This window comes from Vanacampus margaritifer, chromosome 9 (genome assembly GCF_051991255.1).
Source record: "Vanacampus margaritifer isolate UIUO_Vmar chromosome 9, RoL_Vmar_1.0, whole genome shotgun sequence".
Lineage (NCBI taxonomy): Eukaryota > Metazoa > Chordata > Actinopteri > Syngnathiformes > Syngnathidae > Vanacampus > Vanacampus margaritifer.
The window spans coordinates 18,543,610-18,567,181 of record NC_135440.1 but is presented as its reverse complement, the minus strand read 5'-3'; the positions used below and the strand labels follow the sequence as shown (position 1 = coordinate 18,567,181).

At 40.3% G+C, this 23,572-nt stretch overlaps 3 protein-coding genes across 6 annotated transcripts in view; 2 read left to right on the top strand and 1 right to left on the bottom strand.

Annotated features, from left to right (window-relative positions):
* Positions 1–3,357, top strand: part of efna4 (ephrin A4) — a 50,019-nt gene extending 46,662 nt beyond the window's left edge. Inside the window, exon 6 of one of the 2 annotated variants that reach the window (XR_013295348.1) lies at positions 2,992–3,008. Coding sequence is in view for 1 of the 2 variants with exons in the window: in XM_077575967.1 (XP_077432093.1) it covers positions 2,995–3,236 (242 nt within the window). In the remaining variant the exon portion in view is untranslated. Of the gene's footprint in view, positions 1–2,991 lie in introns of both variants that reach the window. The other variant, XM_077575967.1, reaches the window with a different exon arrangement.
* Positions 3,358–8,415: 5,058 nt separating this feature from the next.
* On the bottom strand, positions 8,416–15,220 carry flad1 (flavin adenine dinucleotide synthetase 1). 2 transcript variants are annotated; one of them, XM_077576508.1, is made up of 11 exons: positions 14,906–15,220; positions 14,250–14,344; positions 13,691–13,835; positions 13,053–13,430; positions 12,818–12,931; positions 11,966–12,233; positions 10,709–10,856; positions 10,442–10,540; positions 9,929–10,118; positions 8,801–8,874; positions 8,416–8,710 (listed from the first exon to the last, which is right to left on the bottom strand). In XM_077576508.1, the coding sequence occupies exons 2-11, from the start codon at positions 14,255–14,257 to the stop codon at positions 8,575–8,577; spliced, it is 1,560 nt and encodes a 519-aa protein (XP_077432634.1). In that variant the 5' UTR covers positions 14,258–14,344; positions 14,906–15,220; the 3' UTR covers positions 8,416–8,574. The 2 variants fall into 2 exon arrangements, with proteins under 2 accessions (XP_077432634.1, XP_077432635.1); XM_077576509.1 differs by lacking the exon at positions 14,906–15,220 and adding an exon at positions 14,619–14,834.
* A 1,092-nt stretch (positions 15,221–16,312) lies between these two features.
* The window catches only part of shc1 (SHC (Src homology 2 domain containing) transforming protein 1), a 28,274-nt gene continuing 21,014 nt past the window's right edge, over positions 16,313–23,572 (top strand). The window contains exons 1-2 of one of the 2 annotated variants that reach the window (XM_077576505.1): positions 16,324–16,477; positions 23,493–23,527. In XM_077576505.1, the coding sequence (XP_077432631.1) occupies positions 23,516–23,527 (12 nt within the window). In that variant the 5' untranslated portion in view covers positions 16,324–16,477; positions 23,493–23,515. Of the gene's footprint in view, positions 16,478–23,492; positions 23,528–23,572 lie in introns of both variants that reach the window. The other variant, XM_077576507.1, reaches the window with a different exon arrangement.

The window sequence follows — 23,572 nt, the reverse complement described above, 5'->3', positions numbered from 1 at the left end:
GTTGACGTACGCACAATCAAGATTGACAACGAGGCACTCTAAAGTAGCCATTTTAGCGTTGGTCAAAAAATCAGGAGATAGTGAAAAACAGTTGAACACGATATCGCCACAGTTAAATACATAGTTCTCTGTTTTTGCATTTTTTTTTTCAGCAATTATCTTCAAACATGAAAAATTGTAATATTTAGATTAAAAAAAGATCAGGAGTATTTTCCGGCTGAGTTTCTACACTACACTACACTACAGGTACATTTTACAACTTTTATAATGTGTGTTTTATGCATGATTTTTATGACAGACTTTTGTCTATTATCGTAATAAACCAGTAAAATTGGAGACTGTTAATTTTATTGTGAGCCAACTTACAAATTCAGCAGGGGATCAACTCATTTCCTACACTGCAGGTTATCCCGCACCACAATTCTTTATTTTTCCTTTTTTTTTTTTTCTCTCTCTCTAGTTTTTTCACTCCATGTCCTTCTTTAAACTATTTACAAACAGGATTCCATTTTAGGTTTGTCACTTCCGGAGCAGAAGAATTGGCATTGAATTTGACCCCCAGTCAAATATTTTTAACTAGCAAATGCACAGGGCACTTCATTAGGTACACGCGTCCTTTTACGTGAAGCTTCACAATGAAGGAAATGCTACATAACGAAACGATCCAAAAGTAGTTAAGAAGTTTGTGGCAAAGTTTCACATTTAATGGCAGATAGTCTTGTGCAGTCTTCTCGCTAATTATAGTGCATTAAATTTCCACACAGCGGGTCCTCCCCGCTTCTCTTTTAATTGGGCCTCCGTTGAATATTCCGGCGCACATTGCTGCTGTTAATCACAACTAGAGACTATTAAAGGGGAGGAGAAAAAAAAAACACATTTTACTTGCAGTATCATTGGCATCAATTCAATTTCTTCCTCTGGTTGAATTTCTGTAATTGTAAAGTTTAGTTAAATAATTAGACACTTTTTTGGGAGGAAGCCATGAAAATTTGAGGGTAGCATGTCATAAGCACAGCGTCTACTTGACATAGTTGACGCGGTTTGAAGGAAGGTGAACACAAGTGAGGTGCCGCAGGAAGTGACCTTCTATGAATAAAAGGATTACACACTCCTTTAGAAAATCTTTTAACAGGATTTCTGCTCTTTTGTTAAACGGTTATCCCAGCACCATGCATTAATGTATCTCTTCCACACAGGGAAAGCTTTCATGTGATTAGTACTACTTCCAAGGTGAAGTGTATCGCGGTATTTTATATTCTTTGCCATTCTTGTCATCCCGCACTAGTTTCATTAATTGTTTACCATCCAAAACTTTTGTTCAATTCAGTTTAGCTATGTTTGGTTTCCAGCCAGTTAGTTTGGCTTACTAGCGAGTTGTGTATTTGTGCTAGTTGGTTATTAGCTGAGTATTTAGCTGCACATGTATTTCTTTACTTGGCTTTTAAAAGTCTTAAGTTTGTTTGTTTGGAAATGCTTTTAAAAATGTTGCACTTAATTGTAAAGCATATTGACTTAGCTTGTATTTGAAATGTGCTGTATAAATTAAGCTGCCTTGCCTTTTTGCTTATTTGCTAGCTGATTAGCAATTTATGGTTGCTAGCACTAGCTCGTTAGTTTTACTAGCGAGCAAGCTGTTTAGCTGTGTGCGTATTTAGTAACCAACTTAGGTCTAATTGTGATTCCTAGATTGTTTTGGTTACTTGCTAGCTGACGTATGTGGTTGCTAGCTAATTAGTTACTTTCGGTACATAGTTACTGGCTATTAAGATATGTATTGTTGTTCATATTAGTTAATTTGATCAGTTATGTGTGGTTGTCAGAAAGTTACTGTTACAGAGTCAGTTTTTGCTTACTCGCTACCTGAGTATTAATTTATCTGGGTGACTATAAGCATTTTAGGTTCCAAATGGCTATTTAGCTGTGTGTGGTTAGGGTTACTAAGTTGTCAGTTACCAGCTAGGTAGACATTTAACTGCTGTGTTTCCTAGCTAGTTGGTTACAAGGTTGATAACTATTTTGCTCTATGTGGGTGCTAACTAATTTTAGTCACGAGCTAGCTCACTATTTAACTGTGTGGTTGCTAGCTAGCAAGTTACTTTTGTTTTTATAGCTAGTTGACTTAACGGTTCCTGTGTGTGGGTACTGCCTCATTCTTGTTACATTATTTACAGACTATTGAAGCCAAAAATTTCCACTGTTCACAACGTGGTCAGACGAGCAAACACAGCAGTGGCGCTCAATGTTGTCAGGTATTTCACATTACGGTTTCTAATAGGAGTCATGGAGAGACACAGTAAGTGGTCTAAGTTTTCCTCCGTTTGACATTTCTTGCAGATATTGCGTACTTTGTTTCAGTGCTACCCATGGTGAGATTGCCGGCTGAATATGTGCCCCTTTAAGCAGTCAAGAGTAAAAGACTAAAGCTTTGTGGGCGTTTAAAACTATACAGACACCATCCAAATGCCTTTACGTTGTTAAAAATTCAGGATTAACTTCTTCTTTACCGAGCTGTTTCGCTGCACTCCGATTGTAAAAGACCAACTTCTCAACAGTAGGAGCAGTCTGACTTAAGGCACTTACATTTTCTCTTGGAATGTAATTATAAAGTGAAAAACGGATAAATTGTTTTTATGTGGCATACTGTATTATTAAAGTCCAGTTAGTTACACTTAAAAGTACACGTCAGTAGTCCGTGAGTACGCCAGATCCAGATTTTGAATTTAAAAGACTTTCATAAACAGTATTCATTAAACTGCAAAAAAAATCTAATAAAAAAAGTGTGGTTTGTGCAATAAAAAAATAATTTGTGTTTTCTCCTTTCTGTAGAGTGGCCAATTCATGTACATGCTGTTCACCTTAATCAAGATCCAGCAGTTCTTGTTTTTTTGTTGTTTTTTTTCAATTTCTATTCAATACAGAGCAGAAGTGCAATATGTGTGTGTCAGGTGGCCAACCAGGTGTGTAAGTAACTACTTGCCTGTCCTCACCCAGCAGGTCCGCTCTTCCCCAATGTCACTCTGAGGAATGTGTGGAGCATTGAGACAAAGCAGGAAACAACGCTGTGGCGAGCTCGTCGACGCGTCGGTTGCCACGGCAACCGTCACCGGATGATGACCCGATGTCACACTGGCATTTATTACCTCCACCAAGGGGGATATTTTTTTCATCCCTGTTGGTGGCGCAAGCTTAAGCACAACTTACATTTCGGGCGCATGGGGGATGGCGGAGCCTATTAGATGTCGGCGCAAGGCCGACAGGAATAACCTTGGGTAATGAGGCAGTGCTGCGTTACAAAATCTAAAGCCAAAGACATTATTATCTGATCATTGTCACTTAGGAAGTACTTTACTATTTTCTTCACATTTTGATGTCAAGTAAAAATCTTTAAAATATCAAAGGTAGAAGCAGTCCTTGTCACCAGCTTCATTTTTTTTAATTCTCAACATTTTTAGGTTTTATTCTTTGACAGCAGAAGAAAAATGTGATCTGAAAAAAAATATATATATTTTTTTTTTTTTTTTTTTGTCAGAGCAAAGATGTTGACATTTTAAAAGGCTTTGCAGCATTCCGCCTAACATGAGTCCGCCATGTGAAGGCCATTTCTGACAATCTTGAGCAGCAGCCGTCACACATGCCCCGACTCCCACTTCTGCCTCCTGCTTTCCTTTTCTTCCCTCCACTTTCAGCAAGTGACACTTTTGATAGCGAGCATCACCATTGTCCGTGTTCTGGTCTGCCGGTTCTACATGCAGCCGGGCTGGCACTTTGCATCGCCTCAAAGAACCCCCCCAGTCCCCCCTCGTCAAGGACCCGTCGTCCCAATCGCTGTGTCACGCACCTTCAAGTGTCGTTTTACACCGCGGGAGCTGCCGAGCAATTGGATCGGGGATGTGTATCCTTTTTTTCGAGAAAAGCACATTTCGGCGCCTGATATGCTAAGTTGGCTCCATTATCAAAGCTCGCCACATGTTTCCAGAGCGATTCTCGCACCCACACAAACACACCTGCTTGAGTGTGATCTAAAGACTTGCTGTGTCATGCTGGGTCGCTATCACACACTTGACCACGATGTGTTCGTATCAGATTTGGAGGGAACAGTGTGACATTGTGAGGATTTATGGGTTGTTCATATACAGTACATGCATATTTGTACATGTACATACACATCCAGCCAAAGACAGAATCTAAAATGCTGCCTTGGCAGAGGTAATGTTAATTGCTGTGGTTGTGGAGGTATTTTTCACATTTTGAAAAAGCCACACTGTGTATTAGAAATACTGCACGGTGCCTCATAATTCTGAGGTTCCGCCCCCAAATTTTGTTATTTCGCTAATACACTAAAAAAAATTGCTAATTTATTCATTCAGTTATTTATTAAAATGGTCAAACTCATCGCTAACAACATCAAAGTCTGTACTCGCGTTAATCCTCAGACGACACAAAAACAGTTGTGGCCATGTTATTTTTTTCAAACTTTTATTCAAAGGTCTTAGAGCCACCAGTGTCACAATAAATAAAACAATTGAGTTGACTAAGCAGTATAATGCAGTGCTTCTCAATTATTTTCTGTCACGCCCGTCCTGGGAAGAAGAAAATATTCGTGCCCTACACACCTCTCAGTGTGACACAGTGCAATTCTCCACCTCAATAATACACACATCGTTAAAGTAATACCTCTCGGACAGTCCGTTATTACCTCAGCCAAGCACGAGGACTAGCAATATTTTTTTTATTGCCGTTTGTTAGCAAGATTTGGCAAAAAAACTGCGCAATCGATTCAAAGTTTCCCTGTGGGAAATAATGCAAAGTCAATAATTTGTTCCTGGCCTGAGTCGGTCACCATCATAAAAACCGTTATTAACTGCACAGACAATGTTTAAAGTGACAGAAAAGACAAGTTAACTACTGTAAAATAAAAGTAAAATTAGTCACACTTTGAAAAAGCCACATCAAAATTCACAAAGAAATGTCACATGTTCAGAATCAATTCAAACATAATTATTAGAACTGCGAATTTTGCCCACATTTTTTTTTTTTCAACACAAAACCTAATACTTCAGCAAAGCAACCTTCAACTTCAAGGCCCCAACATTTCTGAAACAAGACTACATTAATAAAAAAAAATTTTTTTAACAAAATCACAACAAACAAGTTTACTCAACCAAAAGTTCGATTTATAGATTATTTTAGTTCTATAAACAAAAAATTATTTTCATAACCCTTCCACAAATTAACACTTCTAGAGACACAACTGTGCTTTATACTTTTTTTTAAATTATTTTTTTATGCCGGCTTCACTAAAAACTCTGTAGCTTCTGAGTACTGTGCCAAGTACATTAATGGGTATTTTGTACATTATCTGCGGTGTTTTAAATTCAACTCTGTAAGGCATACAAATTTAACAGTATTTAAATAATAATGATAAATAGATGGGTTGGTTGAGCAAATTATTAGCAAGGTTATTATAATTAACGGAAACTGATGAAATAACTACCGGTAATACTAAAATTCATTAATGTTAACAAAATAAAAAATGAGTACTTAAAAAAAAAAAAAATGAACTAACTGAAACTACATTTAATGTTTATAAAACTAACTGCATTCATAGCAAAAATGTCCTTCGGTTTCATCTTTGTAAATGAATATACATGAGCTTTCGGAGTTCATTTTAAATGTATTAGTTTCTGTATTACTGTATGGCAGTAGAAATTGAAGTTTATTTTATTACCCTACATAATACTTTGTGCTTTAAAAACAGAAAGAAAGAAAATCTCCCACTTAACAAAGGCCTCTATATATAAATATATATATATATATATATATATATATATAAATATATATATATATATATATATATATATATATATATATATATATATATATATATATATATATATATATATATATAAATAAATAAATAAATAAATATATATATATATATATATATATATATATAAATAAAAGTAGACCAAAACAAAGCATTAAAAAACTGCTAAAAAAACTATTACTAAAAATAATAATAAAACTATCTGAATTTGAAAGAGAAAAAAGTCCCCAAAAAATTAAAGTGAAAAATGAGACCAAAAAAAGAATCCAAAAGGTTGCCGAGTGCATCACTTTGGTCACATGGACCGAAGACCGCAAGTACGAGCACGTGAGAGCTTCTTAGAAATAACAACCACAACTGGGGGATCCGGAGGCTAAATTAAAGTGAGTGATGAAGAAAAGGTGGTGGCGACAAGAAAGAAGAGTGCGCTGAATTTAAGGAGAAGCGAAGCGTGGGGCTGATGGGGCTGAAACACATCGGGACTAATGAGGCCAAGCAGCCCAGGAGGTGAGACGACCGGACAAACATGCTGTTGATTTAGTTAGCAACGTGGAAGGAATGACTTGTGATTACAATAAAAAGAAAATAAATGGCAAAAGACAACCAGGTTGATTTTGCTCAACTGTTATTCATGCGTAATGTTGAATGGAAAATTTATCATTTTAGGGATGACTATTGGGGACATTATTTCTGTTATGAATCGATCTACAGGTAAGCTACTTACAGTATATTTGAATACTTGTTGATAGTGAGTACCCATACTTGATATTGCCTTTGCGTCTTGCAATTTTAATGAAAACGTGTTTTATTTTCATCAGATATTATACAAAGACACAAACTTTTGAGGAAGGAAGTAGTACGTGTCACTCAAAATATAACACCCCAGAATTACAGTACAGTATGCCCTCCTTCTGTTGTGCACGCCTTGACGTCCAGGGGTCAGTGTTGTGCACATTTAGTTTGAATATTCAGTATTTAAATATCGTCAAAAGCATTTCACGTTGTATGTGTAATTTGAGAGAGCGAAAGAGAAAGAAAGAAAGAAAGAAGGAAAGAAAGAAAGAAAGAAAAAGAGTGGACATGTTCGACGCCTGCGTAGGACTTGCGGGGTGGGGGAGTGGGGACCCGAAGGCCCGCGGTGCGCCCCACGCCCCCCTTCCTTCTTAACCATGGCCGTTATCGATCCCGGCATGCGACGCGACAGAGTGCGGATCGATGCGCCTGGATTCAATCATGTCTAGGGTAACAAGCCAATTTATCGTCATCGGCAGTGCTAAATGGAAAACGTGAGGACAACGCGCCCGTGAGGGCCGCCAAGTGAATTACAAGTCAGTGGACGTCAGCTTTTAGTGTGTGTTCACAGCATGTGTCCGTGGTAGTAAACTCCATACTATACAGAGCAGCAACACGATAGCAGAGTTAGTGTTTAGAAATGCTTTTGTTCTCATATTCTAAAATAGCTCTTGTTTCAGTCATTTGGCGTTGGCCTGCCTGTCTGTCTTCACTTGCTGGTATGCTAGTAGGCGTGAAGCGCATTAATTCTGCCTAGCAACAGGTGATGTAACCCATACAAATCAAGAGACAAACTTTGCTTGATTTATATCATTTATATATGTATGATTTGAGGGTTAAAATGAAATTAAACAGGGCCTGGTTAGCAAGTCTGCCTCACATTTAAAACTAACTGGAAGCCAATAAAGTGATAATTGAGATTTGAAGTGATATGTCATTTATTTAATTTTGTGACAAACCTGAATTAGCTGGAAGGGAGAAAGTGATTTTTTATTTTTTCACAGCAAGTCATAATAATCCAACCTGGAGAAAATTAGAACATGGATAAATTTTCACTGTCCGATACTCAAGCTTCCTCACACATTGCCAACATGTGCATGTTTGGTTCACTGAAATCTTTATATATTTTATAAATGGATGGATGGCAAGTGATGTTTTATAATTTAATAATTTAATTTTATTTAATTTATAAATGTGGTAATTAAATACTAGGATTGCAGCTCTCGTGTTATGTAGACTACTTGAAGGAGACATGATAAAAGACTTTTTAATTACTCATATATAAATACTAGTTCAGTCTTTGAAGTGTCTGGCCATCCATCAAGAGTGAGAAATGAAACCAAGTCGTGTATCTGCCAGTTTCAGAAGATGTCAGTGAGCGAGCTGTTCTGCACTGTGTACTATAACAGTGGGGCCAATTTACATAAGAACTGTTACCAAGATTTAATAAATTAAAATGCACCAGTCATTTGCAGTCTGGATGGTGTAAAAAAAATCTTTAGAAATCGGCAATAACAACAACGCAACGAGCTGCTAGATTTGGTGATGGCCACATGCAAAAAAAAAAGTTCGATCACACTTAATGCTGCACAGCCTCTAAAAAGCATATTTGCACATTATCCGTGGAATATGTATGATACGCTGTGATGCCTTAATCCATGTTTGCAAAGCAACTTCATTTCTAGTTATACAGTGCTGACAGCCGTCTCTGCTCCTTATTGGATTGAATAGCTAGACTGATCATTTCACGCTCATGCTAAATCAATTGCATTTTCAAAAAGTCACATAACCATAGATAAAGACAATTTGATTGATGTTTTATTCAGCAGCACAAAAAGCTTATGGATCGGTAACAGACATACGTTGGCATTTTTGCAAACAGTCCTCTTCTACGGCTATTTCTGCTACTGAATGGACGTTTAAAAAAAACATGTTTGTGCGCAGACGAGGACGCGTCAAACACGTGAATTCCGCTCTTCTTCTTCGTTTTCGAGTAGGTAGGCTGGCTGGAAGCGCTTCACCCCTCTGCCATCGACCACCTGCAGCGCCGCGTTTCGAAACGTGTTGTCCATGCTGCCCAGTGACGTGTACCTACACCGCCGTAGGGGGCGGGGAAATCAAAATGTAAATTTAAATGGAGGAGACTCGATACACGAAATGACTTGACGAGTGTCTTCTTACCCTTTATCATAAAGGATGCAGTAGGGAACGTATAACGTCCTCAAGAAGGACCAAATGTCATGATAAGTCCAGTCCTGTGTTGAATTAGGGCACATTTAAATGGATTAGAACCAGAGGTGGCAAATCCAGGTCCAGAAAGTAAAAACCCAATCACAGTTTGGCGTTAGCCCCAGGTGCTAGCTAGCTAGCTAGCTCCCATGATACTCGTTTACCTGCTAGGGAGCTAGCTAGCTAGGATGAAAAGCTGGATCTTTGTTTTCATCAGTCCAAGAAGGACCAAATGTCATGATAAATCCAGTCCTGTGTTGAATTAGGGCACATTTAAATGGATTAGAACCAGAGGTGGCAAATCCAGGTCCAGAAAGTAAAAACCCTGCCACAGTTTGGCGTTAGCCCCAGGTGCTAGCTAGCTAGCTAGCTCCCTAGCTAACTCCCATGATACTCGTTTACCCACTAGGGAGCTAACTAGCTAGCATTAATAGCTGGATTTTTGTTTTCATCAGTCCAGGTCCAGAAAGATAAATCCATGCCACAGTTTGGCTTTAGCCCCAGGTGCTAGCTAGCTAGCTCCCTAGCTAACTCCCATGATACTCATTTACCTGCTAGAGAGCTAGCTAGCTAGCATGAATAGCTGGATTTTTGTTTTCATCAGTCTAGGTCCAGAAAGATAAATCCTTGCCACAGTTTGGCTTTAGCCCCAGGTGCTAGCTAGCGAGCTCCCTATCTAACTCCCATGATACTCGTTTACCTGCTAGGGAGCTAGCGAGCTAGCATGAATAGCTGGATTTTTGTTTTCATCAGTCTAGGTCCAGAAAGTAAAAACCCTGCCAGTTTGGCTTTAGCCCCAGGTGCTCACTAGCTAGCTAGCTAGCTCCCTAGCTAACTCCCATGATACTTGCTTACCTGCTAGGGCGCTAGCTAGCTAGCATGAATAGCTAAAGCCAAACTGTTGCAGGGTTTTTACTTTCTGGACCTGGACTGATGAAAACAAAAATCCACACTGACAATTTTAATCGTAAAATGAGTTATACAGTATTTTTATTCCAAAGACAACAAAAATGTGGCGCTACTATTCATGCTTTTCATTGGACGATGCAAAGCTATTCAAGGTACATTTGTGTTGCTGACCAATAAAGGGTTGACTCTCATATAAGGCGGCCAGTCGGGGTCAGTGGGACACATGGGGGTGAGCGTGTGAGAGTAAGGGTCGCTCCTCCTGGTGCCCATCAGGACGGCTTTCAGCTCGGGCCTCCGTTCCTGCACCTCGCTCAGCGCCTGCCGAATACTGCCCACCACAGAGAACAGATCCAAGTCGTATCTGAGGGAGGAGCGTTGCCAGATAGTGAGAGTTCAGGTTAGTTTGGACAAGATGAGGAAAACGTTGTTTTGAGCCTATCCCAGCTGACTCATAGCCACCATTCACAAACTCATTCATTACACAACCTGTAACAGCTGCCATCATAAACTGAAGACCTGCCCCATACAGGTAATCAAGGTTTTTAATCTGGAACAAATATAATTGATCTCAATGGGAAACGTTTCGGGTATAGAGCAACATTGTGGATTGTGGTGGAAATCCTCACTGTATTCACTTTGAATGCAGCATATGTAAGCACTTTAAGAGTAGATTGACGACTTCACCTTTTTATAGTATCCTGAAGGAAGCGCTCCATTTCTGAGAATGGAGAGACAATGCGAATGTAAAGAGCTTTCACCTTGTCTTTACTGTCCGGGTAGCGCCTGAGAGCAGAAATAGGACATAAAAACAAATAAATAACGGTAATAACAAGACACAAACTCCTTATCGCTGCCTCCCCGAATGTGGCTAGTGTCATGTTTTCCTTTTGGAATCCTCATTTCATCTTATGTCTCAGATCATTCGTCTTGTCTACAGCGGCTCCTTTTTACCTCTTCAGCGCAGCGTAGTAGAGATGCAACAGCGCTGTGCAGTCCTTGCCGCCGTTAAAGCCGACGCAGACTTCCTCCGTGGAATACTGATTCAGCGCCGCCTCGATTGTTTTCAGCGCAGACGCAACTTTCTTGCCCAGCGGTGTGCCTGCGGGAAAGGATGCCCGCTGTGAGAGATTATTCAACAATGTCGGCCCATTTTGTACTACCAATATTCACGCTATTCCGCTTCAATCATAACAGAGGTTTTCATTTACTTTGACAGATTTAAATCCTTTGTCATCAGACCAGGTTGCAGTCCCGCTCCATAGGACCTCTGCAAAGCCAGGCCAGTGAAATTCTCTATGGAACCCCCCCACCATTGGCGAGGTAAATATATTTACAAAAGAAACTGCACATTGTGTCATCTGGCAGATGAGGTGTATATACAATTGTTGAACACAATATCGTGTGGGTACTGAGAATTTTTTGATTTTCTAAAATGGCTGGAAGTGAATGATTTAATGTGTACTTTCAAACTGATGTACATTTTAAAACTACAAACATGCTGGAGACAATATTAACTGTAAAAGAACAAATAACAAGGGTTAAAAATCTGATTATACTATAAGGGTGTCAAAATTGAACACGGCATTTAGATTAACTATTAACTCATTCACTGCCATTGACGGCTATAGACGTCAAAAATTCATTTGAACTATTTCTATTAGTTTAACATTTTTTCCCACTTTTGTTAACAAGAGTATGAAAACCTAAGATTTTTTTTATTGTACATTTATTTAGAACAGATATAAAATTTGTGATTAATCGTGAGTTAACTCGTAAAGTCATGCAGTTAATTACGATTTTAATCGCCCGACGCTCCTAATTTTTAATTGTAATTAATCGCATGACTTCAATAGTTAACTCGCGATTAATCACAAATTTGATATGTGTTCTAAATGTACAATAAAAAAAATTCTAGTTTTTCATACTCTTGTTAACAAAAGTGGAAAAAAATTTAAACTAATAGAAATAGTTCAAATGAATTTTTGACGTCAATAGCCGTCAATGGCAGTGAATGAGTTAAAAGGAGAAAAAAATAATGCAACAAATAGTCACACAATTGGGTGTCATTATCATATGCAGAGCTCCCTATAATTACAAGCTGTGCACTAGCGTAATGCTGTTGCATTTGCTGGCCCTTCAAATACTAAATTTTTGTGTGTGGTCCATGCCGCAAAAAAAGTTTGGAGCCCGCCGCTTTATTTCTCTTACCGCCGTTGGCTAACATGTACACCTCAGCGGTGGCGATGGACACCGGGTCCTTCACCAAAGGCACCACGCTTCCTTTGGGCAGCTCGTCGACCAGCTGCGCCCGAGCTTTGTCCACCTCCTCCTGGCTGTCCGAGTCCAGGACCAGCCTGACACGGTGGTAGTTGCTCAGCCAATCAGGGTAGGATCCAAGGGCCACCTTGCGACCCCAGGAGGCCTGCAATTTGGTGAGCACGGGGGCGATCCCGGCCTCATCTTCAGCCACAAACACCTCAAAACAATTCAGTATTGGTTAGTTGATTAAATTTTTTGTGACAAATATTATTACATTAAACCCTGGAGAACCCATGGGGTCAAATTTGGCCCCTATAAATTCTGCTACTCAAATAACAAAGACCTTTTTTTTTTTTTTTTTTTTTACAAATTTAACTTCAAAAGTCCAGAGTGCCACTTCTGACCCCTGCATGGGGCCATCTAGTGGATGAATATTGCACTTACATGAGCCAGAGTGGTGGTGACAAGATGGCTGGCAACATGCTGTTTTGTTGAGCTGGAAATCAATCCAAACAAAACCATCTTCTCAGCAAACCATCAGATGGTAAAATTGTGTTGTTTTTTTTTTGTTAATCTATTTCATATCATGTTGCAGAATGCCTAGGAGTATGTTTTATATATATATTTTCATAAATTAGCAACTCGGAGCTAGTTAAAAAAAAAGGGGTAAAATTGAAAAAACATATATTTTGGTGTTCAGTGAACTTATAGCAGTCATTTAATGTAGAATTCATAATTTTCCAAAGAAGAAAAGGGTTCTTGGGTTCTCCAGGGTTAAACGGATGTGATCGTTGGTTTTACCTCACGAGTGTGAAAAGTAGTTCCTGAACTAGCAAAGAGGTGTTCCAACCCATTAAAGGCTCTCTCCATTAGAGACGGTATTCCTGGGAAGATGTACACATTACGCACGCTCACCTGGAAAAAACATCAAAACATAATGGCTTTAGCTAGCTGTAATACAAAAACATAACACCCAACTAAGATGATTTCCTACTATTGATTTACAAAGCATCTATTTGTCTATAAGCTCACCCACCAGTGGATAGCGAAGGGGTTTTCCCGTCTGAGCATCTGTTCCGAAGTTCAGTTTGGCTGATCGGGGCACCATGGCCAACTTCATGGCCGGACTGCTTTTGTCCACCACCCCGAAGAACTCCTCCACCAGCTGTGAGAGTTCAGGGTGTGGGTGGACCTCCTCCTGGAAGGCCATGGCGACGCTCTCAAAGGTGACGTCGTCGTGGGTGGGACCGATGCCGCCCGAGGTGATGAGGTGGGTGTGCTGAGAAGAAAGGAGAGCCACTTCCTTGGCGATGACCTCCTGGACGTCTGGAACGACTGTTATGCGCTGGACGGACACGCCGAGCTTCCGCAACGCTCGTGTAAGAAAGGCGCTGTTGGTGTCCACTGTGTGACCCTGAGAGACACAAGATGAAAAGTGGATGTCACACATAACGACTTCAATGTTTACTTCAGGGTCTTTGCTGGATGAATTTCAAACATTTAGAGGGGGAGACATGACATTGGACTATCAAAAGACTTGTCACTTTCATGTCCATCCATCCATCATGTAATAAAAATTAATGGGGAATTATTTTAGAATCCAGTTGCCACATTCAATTTTCTCACATCTCATGCATTGAAGTTTTGGTCAAATTCTAAATTCTCCAACCTCACCTTGAGTATCTCATCCCCGATGATGAGGATGGCCGCAGTTGGAGCATCCCCATTGGCCGCCGTGGTGGACATCGCTACTTTTCCCAGCTGAGCCGCAAGTCTCCTCACACGCACCTCCGCTCGACTCAGCTTCAAAAAACCCGGGCTACGAGACACAACAGGAATATGTCATTAACAACATACATTTATCCAGTACACAACCCTGATATGAGATTCAATATGGAAGCTCTGCCTAAACTAATGTGTTTAATATTGTGGTACCCGTTTCTAACATATTAGCAATCTTAAATATATTCGGTAATATTTTACCTGAATGCCCAGGTACCAAATGAACGGCCTGCCACTGTACTTTTGGTAACCTTATTTAGCTCCAAAAGCATCTCCCTGATTCACAACGGCCTCTGCACGAGGGTCAAATTATTAGAAACACCTCTCATTCTGATGCATTCACTGCAGTAGTTTTGTATGCAGCTCGTGTATTGGATCTCATTTGATTAGTGCTGGAGTACATAACGCGGAGGCCAGTGAGTGTATGAACTACATGGAATTTGAATCTTACATCAACATGAAGAATCCATCGGGACTTGGAGTGTCTTAAATTAATACGCAGCTCATCCTTCCTTGCGTATCTTAACAGCTCCTACCAGGAAGAACCTTGGAAGAGATACATGGAGGGGAATGTTAGAAGAAGATTGTGCCATGCTTATGATCAGGCAGCAGATATATCATGAAGTATTCTCCTTGAGCTTCTACAGTTGTAATTTTAACACAATTTAGTTTTTAACGAAATTATTATACTGTAGTTAAACCATATATTACGTTCAAAATGAATAGTGCAGTAACGTGGTAATACATGATCACCCTAGCAACGCCTTATAACACATTATGGCCATTGCATGATAGTGGAATGCTTTTCAGTTTCATTTACCTTACATGGAAGACAGATAATACTTCGATTCACACTTTTAACTTGACTTTCTAGACGAACTTCAACTCAAGTGCGACCTAGATGGCTTCTCGTGATATAATCTGTCTCTTTGCTCCAGGTTACATGACCCAGAGGTAGCATACTAGCAAAGAGCGCGCTAGCTGCCAAAACGTCATTCTGTTTCGTTCAAAGCGCTTTATTATCTCGCTTTGCTCACGAGTAATAAAATAATCTGTAATGTGCATTTATAGTTACCAAAGACATTGGCTAAATGTAAAAGAACTTACTGGCGTTGCATGTGTCTCGAGACAGCTGCGGTATCACGTGATTCAAATGACGTACCAGTCCCCGTCCAATCATCAACACGAAATGTGTTCGTTTTGGCTTAGAAGCCAATCAAATTTCAGAAGACGGGTCTTAGCGTTGAAGATGCGGAAGTAAACAAAAGGCGGCTGAGGCTCCTGTCATCCGACTGTGGAAGCAAGGACTTCTGAATTATTCTATTAAGATAAGCCGAGTGCCAACTATTCGCAACGGTTTGACTTTTGACTAAATATTTCGTTTGACCATCTCGAGTCACTCGTGACGGACTGGAGCCTTCATAAGCGCCCTGCCTCAAGAGTAACCTTGCGCACCTCCTTTGGACGGAGACGCTACTACACACGTTTTCATCTATCTGAGGAATATTCATTGCTCATGCCTGGAGTTATTTCCCTGGCCTGCGGGTGGCGCACTGCAGTACGTCCAAAAGTGACCAGCTGTACTGTAAAATTGGATGTAAACTTCTGAATTCAACATACAACATAAGGCTACAGTAGGAACTTAAATTGAGTCTTACTCAATGCACTATTATTAGCATATGCATTTTTGTAAAAAAAATTAAAAAAAATAAAATAATAATAATAATCTGAACAATCAAAAATAAAGTGATTTAAACACATTCGAATTAACCGATGTTTCAAATAAAAAAATACAAAAATAAAATAGCATTCATTTTCAAATTAAAATACATAAATTGTATGATTTGTATGTTGCAAATGTTAATGAATAATACAATAAATTTATTAATGAAGTATTTGAATTTAAACTTTTTCAATTCAATTGTTCAAGTCATCCCCTTTTCTGCTACGACATGTCACATACACTAGAATATTGCATATATTTTTTAAAAATATTTTTATTTTTTTATTCATTAATTAATTTATTTATTTAAAAATATATGTTTTAATGTAAATAAATAGATCCCCAAGGTTTGAACACTTGGGTTTATATGCTGTGATTTCGGTGCTACCTGTGAACGTGTTTACACTAAATGAATGTGATAAAAAATATATATATTTTTTTAAATCACCATACACAGCTACTTTGAAAATCAGAAAGCGTCATGACGATATAAGCAGATGTGGTCAGGCATCGATTTAAAGGAAATGATCTTGAACTTTCCATTTATTATATTTTTCTCGCATTGTGCAACTCTGTTATTATTTTTCGAGTAATCTTTTCAATGTACCGCGCGATGGTATTTCTGCTATTACGCAACCTGTGGGTTCGGCCAGGTGCACGCTGCGCACGCGCGCACGCACGCACTCGCGCGCTGATGACGTCAGGCTCTTGTTCGCGGAAGTCGTGCCCGTAGGAGGAGGAGGAGGGGGAGGAGGAAAGGAAGGGGGAGGGGCGGGGGCAGGAAAGCGAGCGGAAAGAAGAAGTAGAAGTCACATTTCTTATGAACTTATTAAAAAGTTAGTGGACGTTCCAACCTTACACCTACTTTTTTTTTGTTTCATGATATTCGACCTGAGTGTGTGCAACAGCGGCGGAAGTTCTGCGGGCAGGACGAGAAATAAGGAGGAAGAGAGCTGGTGAGTTAAAAGTTGACCACTTCTCTCTCTCTTTATACACTCTTTCTAGTTTCGGAACGTCCTGCGGTTTGCTGTACATGTCCACACACTTGAGTTAGTTTCACTCCAGTGTGTCAGTTAATGGCCACCTGGTCGCCGTGAAAGTGACTCACGCGAGCTTAATGTTTAACTTTTGAACTGTCAACACAATTTCCACAGATGTGAATGCTGAAGCCACACGAGTAACCACATTATCTTCTCACCCTGGTCGAGTCAAGCTTAATTAGACAGTTGTCAAGTCAACTGAGTTGCTTCGGTTTTCCGTTACTACATTATTGAGAAAAAATATCTTTGTTGTACGGTATTTAAAACACAACAACACTATTCACAAACAGAAATAAATCAGTTCATTCCGATCTTGGGCAAACCTTCCTGCTCGTTGGTTTACATACCCAGGCAGAATATGTGAAATATTGGTAATTTGGGGAGAAATAAGACGTATTATGCAGAAATATTTTCTTTTATTTAGGGATAGTGGTCTGGTGAAGTCACTAAGGAGACTGTAAGTCTGTTCAGTGTACATGATTTGTTCTCATAATCACTTCAACAGCCTGACTAACAGAAAGCTTTCAAATCGATTACATGATCACTGATCGGTATTTGGGCTGAACAATTAATCAAATTAAAATCAACATTGCAGTGTAGTTTTCATATCACTTAATTTTGGTCATTCATTTGTTGTATTATATACATAATTTTTTGAAGAAAAAAAGTGGTTATGTCTGATCACACTTTTTCTTTTAAGAATGGTACACATTCCACAAAGGTATTTAAACTTATGAACACAATTTTTGTATTAAACATAGTAGCATTTTTGAATGGTTTGCCAGCCCAGATGCAACAAATTCAACCGACAAGTTTGTTTTTGAAGACGCAATTCAACAAATTGGACTATTGTTTATAACGACAATCAAAGTGGCATTGGCTGATTTGAGTTCAAGCTGCATGTTTCAAAAAGAGGAACTTACAAGTCGCCAATCTCTGACCTCGCACTTCTGTTTCCAAATACGTTTCGTCAGTTAGAATAACGTTTTGTTTTGATTGACGCTGTCAGGCGCAGGCATTGGCCAGTAGCTTTAAAGACACCATTGAAGCGTGAGGGTGAGAGCGTGTTTCCATACATTTTTAAGAGCAGAACCAAGTGTTGTTATTGATGTTCATTACATCACAACGCCACTGCAGTTACGCTTTAGGCCAAAAGTGGCAGTCACGAGTAAAAAAAAGTGTGAAAGTCCACAATGCTCCTTTAAGCTGTGCAAGTCTTGAGTACACACAGATTTGCATGCACTGTGGAATGACTGATTAAATAAAATAGGGATCATTTTTGATTGCTTTGATAAAATTTGGATAACTGTAGCAATTATAAAGTTATTATGCCATTTACTGTAACTGACGAATTACAGCAGACAGTGAGAGTTTGATGCTGTCATTGTTGTCATCCCAAACGTTAAAAGTTCGACTCTTCCAGTATGCTTTTCTTAATTTTTCATTTTTTTTTTGCTATACATCACATTAACCTAGCATAAACTTGTACATCCACTCTATATTAACTAGCCAGCCGGCTGCTAGCTCCCTGCTAGCTAGCACTGGAAGCTAATGTTGGGCATTTGACTTAACTGTCAGGACTGAACCAAAGCCAAAGGAAAGGGAAAAAAAACTAAACATTCACTGCTACTCCTTTGATTGTTGTTCAACTAAGCTAATATGCTGATGTTCAACCCTAAAGTTCTTGTGCAACTTTGGGGACATATTTCTTCCAGTTTCTGAATTGTACAACGTTTTGGGCCTTTGTCATTTTTGAGGACCGATCCATAGGATTGTTAGGCATTGGAAGAGGTCTGCGCCCTACTGAATGGCACTAGTTGTTGGAAATGTTGGCAATTACAATAGAACTCGGGATTGGTATTTAAACTAAATGTATTTGTTTCATGAAGTGGATAGATCTGGGTTCAAATCTCAGTTTATGCTCTTGTGTGTTCGTTGAATGTTTTATTCATTTTTTCCTTTCGGACACATTATTACAGGTTACATTGATTACATCATATCATTTGCAACATTGACATCCGAAAGAAGGGCTGACGGGTAGAAGCCATGGCATGTTCTCACGATGCTTGTGGGGGCTTTCTCCGGGAACAGCATAACGCATGCAAATTACCCCGCCTTGCGCCAAAGTCGGTTGGGAAAGTCGCCAGCTCAAAGGTTTTGTTCACAATGTTTTGTCACTGTGTTACATGAAATTGTATATATCAAAGTCCTAGTGGTATTTGTTCTTGCTATCGATGAGTAGTCAAAGAGTGAACACTCGTACTGGTATCAGTGCTGTTTCCATGTGACTCCCGCTGTGTGTATCCATGGAGACAAAAGCACAGCCCAATTCGCCCACAAAAAGGTGAACACCAGATTATTATGGAAAGCGACTGAAGGGTAAGCGAAATGATTGAGGCCACTGAAGGCTCTTATCAGGGTCAGCCACACCGCTCGCTGACGTGATATTATATACGGTCAAGCTATCGACGCTGATGAAATGGAGACGGCGACAACTGGTCGAAAAAGTGGCAGATTCGGACGTGTCAAGAGTCAGACAAACACGTATAGGCCCAAAGCAACAGAGACGGGCAGACGGCAATCTCAGGGCACTCTAACGCAAAAATGGGCTCAATCCAAAAATCCACTTGATTAAAATTGGATCTGTCCAATTCGGCATCAATCAAACGGGAAAAGTTTCGGTCCTGCTTCCTGACTGACGGCACGGCGTGACATTTGCGATCGTCTCTGCCTCCTTTTTTGGCAGATCTGTGCAAGTCGTGAGTACGAGTGTGATGCTATCAATCGAAAACAGCGGCGACTTACTTGCCATCAACTTGAGCACACGTCAACAGGATTTAATACGATTTGATGTATTTGTCTGTCAGTGTGGGCGTATTGTGGCGACAGAATGCAAGTTTTCTTTTCAAGGTCTCGACCTCAAACAATGGGCCGCAGCTGCATTTCCTCCAGCGCCGCTCAGTCGCTGCCTTGGTGTCATTTTTATTATTTTTAATTGGATGCACGGTGGAGCTATTAAGAGCCAGCGCAGCCGATAGGAGTTAATGGAAATAGATAAAATCTGTTGCAGGGTTGAACTGAACTCATAAAGCCTTTATTATACTCTCACAGGCCATTTTTCGAAGTAAAATGTAAAAATTAATTGTCATTAGGGCTGTGTGATTAATCAATGTTATTGATTAATTTAAATTTAGTAGTGAGGATGATTTTTAAAAAAAAAAAAAATTATTTTCGTTAAACAGCTTCCATGTCTCAAAGCGCATTCACCGCTGACATGCACTTCATTTCACTGACAAACATGGCTGCCATTACAGAAGAACTGGTGTTGCCAGCTAAGCAACAAACAAAGTCTTTTTACTTGTAAATTGTGACTTTGGAGGCATCGGGCATCATCGTGTTTACAACTTCACTTCAGTGCAGTTAACATGATGATAAAATAGCTCCAGCCACAGTTTCTAAAAATGAGAGGAGGCAGCATAACACGAATGGTGGAAGCATTGTGGTTATACAATGGAACAACTTGAAACGTGTCTACTCGACCAGGAATGAAGCAGTACTTCCTGTCCCCTGCTTGTTTTGCAATGTTTACACCGGTTTTGGTTTGGACGTCACACAAGGATGATGTAAACACCTGAAATTGCAAAATAGCGCAAAATTATGAAGAGAATTCCTTCATCTTGTCAACAATGCTAATGATGTGTGTAAAAAAAAAAGTGTTTACTGCTGGGGTTGCATGACTTCAAATTATTCGTAGTTGACGCTCAGGTGATGATAGTCGAGTTAACGTCACGTAAATCAATTCCGTCATTTGATATGTTCAGTTGCGAACTCGCTGACCGCACAAACACAAACTGCTGCACTCGCTCATCCAATCACATTCTGACACCTTCACGGCCTCGCAGAGCAAAAATACATTACAGAAGGATGGAATGATATTTTTTTGTATGTATGGGGTATATGCCACGGAGGAGGCGGGACCTCCTGGCTTTCACACATCAGCTTTGTTTCCGTTTCCTGTTTGCGACGTGTGGGCCGCGTCCCATTTCTTGCGCCTTTGTGCCCCTCGGTTGCGCGTTCCTGTTGACGAGTGCGAGTGCGAGTGCGTAGTGTGTCCGTCTCAGTTGTACAAAGCATCTCAGAGAGTTGAGACGCCGGGAGCGCGCGGCGCAGGGGTGGGGGTGCGAGTGTTGTAACGCGGCGATTAGTGGCCGGAAACGATGCTGATGTGTGAAAGTCGGAAGTCCGTGGCATCTACCCCATTGTAACAACTGCAGCATTTGTGTTGCGTGTTACTAACCGGTTCACTTGGGTTCTAAGTTCAAACTGTCGGCGAGGATGTGATGGTGTCTTAGTGTGGTATGTGATTGGATGAACCAGTTGGTAGGTGGCATTTGGTCAATTTGTTAATTGATGCCTAACGTGGAAGCCTTAGTGGGTGGGTGGGGTTAGCACTCATGCTATAAATAAGGAACAATTAGGAATGTTTTGTACAGTTTTTATTTATTTATTTATAATCCATATGCATTTGCATGGAAATAAAAGATTCTATGTTTTAAAAAAAATGACTATACAGACGCTCCCCAACTTACGAACGAGTTACGTTCCGAGCGATCGTTCGTAAGGTGAATTTGTTCGTAAGTTGCTTCAGTGCTATATTTTGTATTATAATTTATGTTTAAAAACAATACGTACAGTACTGTACTACGTATGTTAGAGAGAGAGAGAGCGAGAGACACACACAGTATGTACATGTACGTAATAAGATAAATAAAATGAAGTTTAACTTACTTTTGGAAGATGTACTCGATGCTTAAGGATTTGATGGAGGAGGAAGAGGAGGATTTTATATCATGAGAGGTTCTTCGTCGTCGCTGGAATGGGCTTCAAAAGTTACTTCCTCCTCCGTAAATTCAATGTAGGAAGAAGTTGAGGGTCGATGAGTATCTTCCTTGGAGGATTTACTAGAAACTGGCCGAAAGAAGCGATCTAACGACGATTGCACAGTTTTCTTCTTTTTTCATCATAAATGATGCGGTAGCACTGTATGGCATCATTCAATTGATTTGCAACCTTTGTGCAACGTTCAATATTTGGGTCTTGCTGCTCGAAGAGTGCGATGGCTTTATCTATGAGCGACAGGCGTTTCTTCTTCTTCCTCCTCCTCGACACGTTGCTGAGCCTCCAATGCTGGGTGAGCTCTCACAGCGCCAAGCGTTGGTATTAGCGGCGGAAAGAAGCACTACAGTACTCGGAAAAAGGTGCGCAATACAAAATCTTACTTACAGCATCTTTTTCCGAACATTTTTTGACATGCGCGCAGACATGTTCGTATGTACCGTTGTTCGTAACTCGAATGTTCGTAAGTAGGGGAGCGTCTGTACTGCAATTTTTGTCATCCAGATTTTCACTTCAGAAATCATAGAGGTTCATGTTATATTCATGTTTAACCACTTCCGTTTCTAATAGGGGAAGTTCCCCGTTGAGATCTGTTGTGAGATGCCTACTTAGTATTTTTTAACCATGATAACTTTTTTTTTTAAAGGTTTGAAATTGGTATTCACTTGGCAAATTTGTGACCCAAAGTTGGTGCAGGACTTCCGGTGTTAAGGGAAGTGTGAGGCGCTCAAAGCGAGGGGGACGATGTAAGAGGAGAGAGGCAGGAAGGGAATGATGGAAGCAGATAGAGATGTGGGAGTGCGGCGGGGGGGGGCAAACCCAAAATAGCCAGCTCACATGTTTGCAGTGTGCGCCGTTAGACGGGCAGACGGAGATCTCTTGCTGAATGGCTGCCTAATCTAATCTTCTCTCTCTACCACAATTTTACTCAAATCAGATCAAAAACTTTTTTTTTTTTTTTAATGAAAAAGAAACAAATAACGACTCTGTGCTATTATAAGAATCGGGCATAAAAATCCCTCCCCTTTTGGCAAAATTTGCAGTTCACCTACGTGAATCGTGGCAATCCGATGGTGTCGGTGACCCGAGAATGTATCAGTAACTCCGGGTGGGTTGGGTTGCGTTAAATCAGACGGTGACATGGTCCAAAGCAAGTTATGTTATATATTTACCATTAGATACATTATCTTTCATTTCGTTTCAGCCGCAGTTGGCCACGATAGAGTGCCTCATCGTCATCCCTGAGTGCAAGAGAAGCTCGTTTAAAAAATGTGATGTTGTAAACCATGTTCTCCTTGATTGTTTAACAACACAGTTTTAATAGTACATGCAGGCGAACCCTGAGAATGTCATCATGAGGGGAAAAAAATCTAAATCGTTATAAAGTGGACGACAAAGCAGATCATATTGTTGAAATTGGTAAGAATTAGCATAATACCTCTCTGATTCGGTCAAAACAGAGCATAATTATCTTTGTAAAGACTGAATTTTTGATGAACTCTTGGTGGTGTTTCCGTTAAAGTTGCCTTTTAAGCATACTGTGTAAAGTATATTCACAAATTGTATGCACATTCTATCCAGTGCTCTTCATAACGGTTTGATCTCATGTTGACTATCTGCAGCTGCCGCTCTCCCGCACGCTCGGAGACAGTGTGCCGTCAGGCGTGCCGAAACACAAGCATCCTACACATGCGCTCCTTTCAGTTAATTCCCATCATTCCAAAGCCCGTGTTCCGACACGCTCTCTGGATTATTGCCTCTCCGTCTCGCTCTTCGGCTCCCTCTCACACTCTCTTTACTGTACTCTCTCACACTCAGCGTTGCACTTTCGCCGCTTAACGTGACGTCTCTGTGCATGATCCGCTTCCCATCGCGGCCCTCTCGGCAGTTCCAACGGGGAGCAATGCATGCTGGGAGGCGAGAAGCTGCACGTGGGGCAGCAACAGCGGCGGCGGCGGCGGCGCACGCTCTTTGACTGGCTCGGCGATTTGTCTGTCTGTCTGTCTTGTGCTCATGTGCACTTTGGTGTTTTTAGGGTGACAGACTCACAGGCAGCCAATGGAATATGTGGTAAGACACACACAGCAACAAGCACAACGGGGCACTGTGGCAAAA